The sequence below is a fragment of the Penaeus japonicus genome, unplaced genomic scaffold, assembly GCF_977035675.1.
Source record: "Penaeus japonicus unplaced genomic scaffold, GWHDUDI00000001_assembly GWHDUDI00000039, whole genome shotgun sequence".
NCBI classification, from domain to species: Eukaryota; Metazoa; Arthropoda; class Malacostraca; order Decapoda; family Penaeidae; genus Penaeus; species Penaeus japonicus.
The window spans coordinates 15,904,785-15,909,784 of record NW_028234441.1 but is presented as its reverse complement, the minus strand read 5'-3'; the positions used below and the strand labels follow the sequence as shown (position 1 = coordinate 15,909,784).

At 38.4% G+C, this 5,000-nt stretch overlaps 1 protein-coding gene across 3 annotated transcripts in view; it reads right to left on the bottom strand.

The window, feature by feature from the left end:
• Positions 1 to 5,000, bottom strand: part of LOC122265611 (galactosylceramide sulfotransferase-like) — a 21,805-nt gene that overhangs the window by 15,232 nt on the left and 1,573 nt on the right. For 2 of the 3 annotated variants that reach the window (XM_086533600.1, XM_086533602.1), the window contains exons 2-5: positions 2,009 to 2,203; positions 1,598 to 1,693; positions 1,122 to 1,259; positions 838 to 997 (exon numbers count right to left, since the gene is read on the bottom strand). In XM_086533600.1, the coding sequence (XP_086389726.1) occupies positions 838 to 997; positions 1,122 to 1,259; positions 1,598 to 1,693; positions 2,009 to 2,013 (399 nt within the window). In that variant the 5' untranslated portion in view covers positions 2,014 to 2,203. The remainder of the gene's footprint in view (positions 1 to 837; positions 998 to 1,121; positions 1,260 to 1,597; positions 1,694 to 2,008; positions 2,204 to 5,000) is intronic. The other variant, XM_086533601.1, reaches the window with a different exon arrangement.

The following is a 5,000-nucleotide window of genomic DNA, read 5'->3' as shown; positions in this document are numbered from 1 at the left end:
AGGACAGGCCAAAGCCTAGGAGTTGGAGTTGGTGAGGGGTCAAGGTTAAGGAAGATAGGTTGGTGACAGCATCAGTGAGGGAGAAGCGGGACCAAGGACTGCGGGAGGTGAGAGTGGAAAGCTTGCGGGTGAGGGAGCAGGTATGGGTGTTGGAGAGGACTCGGGCCGAGTCATGAGCAACATCGGCCATGAGTCGACATACCTGTCTGGGAAGCCGATCCCCCAGGAAGTCAAAATGAAGACGGGAGAGATAGAAGGTATGCTCAACGTCCCTCTTACCAGCACTGATCCGGTCGAGAAGGAGGGAACGAGCATACTCCGGGAAAGGCGACCCTTCATCCGAGTGTCTCAGGATGTACGAGATCGAAGAAGGAAGAACCTGCTCCTCCAGATGGATCTTGAAACTGTTGTCTCATTTTCAATAAATCTGTTTTGTGTATAGTGGGTTTATCTGCCATATATACGTATGTATTTTATATACATATACATATATATATATATATATATATATATATATATATATATATATATATAGAGAGAGAGAGAGAGAGAGAGAGAGAGAGAGAGAGAGAGAGAGAATGAGAGGGAGAGAGAGGGGGAGATGAAAAAAGAAAACAAAATAAATTGCAGAAATAATAAATATTGGTATCGTAGATCTACAAAAGGGAAGAACTGCAGATGGTCCTGAGGAGACCATCAAAGCTGTCTCATGTAAGCGACACAACATTTAACATCGTATTAAACTTTAATCGAAATCCCCATTGCTGAAGTGGCATTAGGGATTCAGAAAAGCGGCCTGTATGTTGCCATCTACGGCGCCACCATGCCCGGACGCACCTGCTCTGCTCCCTCCTTGTTGAACTGCGTGTGGGACACGACCATGTTGTAGCGGCCGTCGGGGGACCCATGATAATCTGGGGACAGAATCTTTGGCGATATGGGTACTTCTCCAATCCATGGAGGCAGGGCGAAGGTCAGGCCATGTTTGACCCCGTATCTGATTGGAATATTCACGCAGGGAGGTAAGTGCCTCTTCCACATCTATCTCAATCGTACACACGCACTCTCTATCGCCACCCCCTGTGTCTCTCATTGTCTCTATGTCCGTAACATTTACTCACGCGACGAAAATGTGGAGACTAGTGGTAGAGGCGCACTTCGGAACCTTGAGGAAGTACACTGAATTCTGAGGAATACAAGGCTGCGTCGCTGTTTCTAGGTCCCTCACATGCTCAGGGTGTGGTATCCCCTGCATCACGCTGTGAAGTTTAAATTTGTGTATATGACGTTTAATTTTATACCTGTGTCTATTTATACATCTATCTACAAACGCACGCACATGTACGATCGTACGTGTCCCATGTATGTTTTGTACTCAAAAGGGTACACATATTCCAGAAACTATAGTCTGCAAATCTCAATTTTTCTCCTTTTAATGGAATATTAAACTTTCATATACAATATAATCAATAACATATTCTTATAAATCATAGACCAGGAACGTTCCAACAGACGGTTCAAGTTTTCAAGATTATTCTTATGGAAGTATTCTCTCTCTCTCTCTCTCTCTCTCTCTTCGTTGTGATATAAAACCAACCTTGTTAGCTGCACTTCTAGAAACTTCGATAAAGAAAAGCTGATAAAGAATAGAAAAAACAGTACAGCGAGTATCGCCATTCGTGGTATCTCTAACCTGTGTATAAGAAAAAGAAAAACATATGTAATGAAAGTGTTAAATACCAATGGATATTGCAAATATATAGAAGCACAGGGTAGATAACATAAATTATTTTATTTGTATATGTATACGTATATATATATATATATATATATATATATATATATATATATATATATACATATATATATATATATATATATATATATATATATATATATATATATATATATATATATATATATGTATATATATATATATATATATATATATATATATATATATATATATATATATATATACGCAATTGCAAGAGATTACTTATTTTACCTCATGATGAACCAGTTTCACGTCAGGAGGAACTGAAGTGCTCGTAACGACTGCCCACGACCGCGTGTGTGATTCACCCGAACTGCGAAACCGCTGCCCTCAGGTGTGCTTTTTCAGGCACTAAAGCCGTTCTACTTTCTTTAAGTGCTGAACTGCTCGACGAATTTTTAGCAGTGGCTGCTGATATGGTTACCACTTTTAAAAAATGGTTTAATGGAGTTAGTGTAAAACGAGATATTAGCAAAGATGTAAATAACGGTAATGAGGCAATGGCGGGAAGGAGAAGGATGACACGAAACACCGAAGAAAATTTGTTGATTTCAATTGCTGATAAAGTCTATATCAGGTGGCATATTGTGTACTAATGAGAATATAGATGCACATATAAAAATCAGATACATATGTCTAGTTATACATTGAATAGTTTATTAATGATTGTGTACGGTGGCATCCCGCAGCCTCACATCTCCCAGCCATCTCCCGTTCGTGTCCCGTCGTCTCGCGCCTTATCTACCTTATCTTCTTTTTGTCTGCCTTTTATTTGTTTTTATGCTTCGTTTGTTTTACTCGCATTTGTTTGAGTTTGCCCTTTCACTCCATACTTTCGTCTGCGATTCATTTACAAGTATATTTGTTCACGCTTCATCTTTGAGTTCCTGAACCTGTTATGCTATTTTTTATTATCATTAATTTATACCTTAATTTTTAGTTATTTTTCCCCACCTACAGTGGCTTCGTTATTGTTTTAAGAAATATTCATTTTACGCATTATTTTACTGTTTTAATTTCTCTCAGTCTATTGTGAATGAATATTTTCTCAGTTTTACCGTCTCCTGGTGATGATCTTGTATGATTTTTGTGCCTTTTCTTTTTTATTTATGTATATATTTTATTTGCATTAATCGATGTTCGAAGTGGCTTATGATGTCACGAAAGCTATAAATATAAGCCGCGTTGAGCTGGAAATAGATCCATTCTCGGCCAGACAACGGTGTTTCGCTATCCCCCTGTGTGATTTTTTTTTATTTTTTTATTAGCCGGCGGATTGAAGACTCAGCCCATCGAAGCGTCACATCATCGTATTTTAATACAAGTTAAGTTCTGTTTCCTGACTGCATTTGTTTTTCATAGGAGCTGGACATGATTCTTTATTTTTAATTATAAATATGAACCAGTCTTGACAGGTTATACAGTATTATGATGCTGAAGAACATTAATTAAGGTTTCTTTTTCACGGTTTTATGTTTTTTCATAAGGCAACTTAATTTTGATGAGATAATACTAAGAACCAATCCAGGGGTGTCAATTGATTTCTACACGCTACCAATCCATATAAATTAATTCTACAGGAACCCACTAATTGTAGTATATTGTGGCTACGGAGCCTTATACCCCGCGACAATTGCGAAATTATTAATAGTAATTTCACTTTTTTTCGATGTGTAACATTTTCAAACTAAACGAATCCGCTGCGCCGGTAACACACACTCTGTCTTTTTCTAGTAGAAAATCCATAGCTTGAGAAACAGAGGCTTCTTAGCTAAAAAAAAAATATATATATATAAGTCCTCACCCAACCACCCATCCACCCCAAAAAAGACCAATAAATCTAAAAGTAAATATTGATATGAGACATAGCAGAAAGGAAAACTCTGTTTGTGGAACACTGGCACTCAGGTATCAATTATTAGAATTATTCAATAAACGGCATAAAGCTCCAGTTTGGAGCTTTACAAAATCTCCCCTGTTATTTCAAACTTTCTCCGAAACAGTATGTCAAAGTGGCACACCAAATTGTTTCTGTCCCATAATGAAGGGGTAGGTGAATCTAACGCTGTTAAGATCAAGCGTGGAATTTTCCAAGGAGACTCACTTTCTCCTCTCCTTTTCTGCATTTCTTTGATTCCACTATCCAATGAACTCAACAACACTGGTGCTGGTTACAACATCTTCCAGAAAGTTTTGAATCATCTGTTTTACATGGATGACCTGAAACTTTTCGCCAAGAATGATCAACAACTTGAAGGGCTTCTGACAACTGTTAAAGAATTCAGTAATGATATTTGCATGGACTTTGGTCTTGACAAATGTGCCAAAGCTTCCTTTGTCAGAGGCAAACTTAGAGAATCTACCCCTATTCAACTTGATATTGACACAATCATCAAAGAACTTAACCCAGAGGATAGTTACAAGTACCTGGGTGTCTGTGAAGGAGACGGAATAGACCATGCAAAGATGAAAGAGAAAGTAAGGAAGGAGTACTATCGACGCGTCAGGCTAGTTCTGAAAACAGAACTGAATTCAAAAAATAGAGTTGAGGCAGTAAACACTTTAGCTGTTCCAGTAGTTCAGTACAGTTATAACATCATCAACTGGAACCTTCCCGACCTTCAAAGAATGGATAGGAAAACTAGAAAGCTTCTTACTGCAAATAAAATGCTCCACCCAAAGTCAGATGTTGATCGTTTGTACTTACCTAGAAAGGAAGGTGGTCGTGGACTTATCCAGTTAGAACTAACCTATAAGACAAGCACTGTTGGCATGAAACATTATTTACATTTTTCAAACGACTGGATGTTGCAGCTGGTACTGCAACACGAAAGTACTAAAAAACTCCATTCCATCTTAAAAGAAGGGGGAAAATTTGAAAGGGAATTTGAAGTTGACCCTATAGTTGAGGAACAGCAATTAGATGCGACTAAAGTTGCAAAGAAAGCTAAGATTAGTGCTAAAAAGAAAGGTCAAGAAATGCTTGCAGAGAGATGGAGCCAGAAACCTCTGCATGGACAGTACCTAACCCGAAGCAAACAAGCTGATGTTGATCAAACAGCAACCCATCAGTGGCTACGTGGTTCAGGTCTGAAGGCAGAGACAGAAGGCTTCATCATTGCAGCACAAGATCAGAGTTTATTTACCCGTAATTATCAGGCAAATATCTTGAAAAATGGTGCAGATGCTAAGTGCAAGTTTTGTGACAAGAGTACTGAAACGG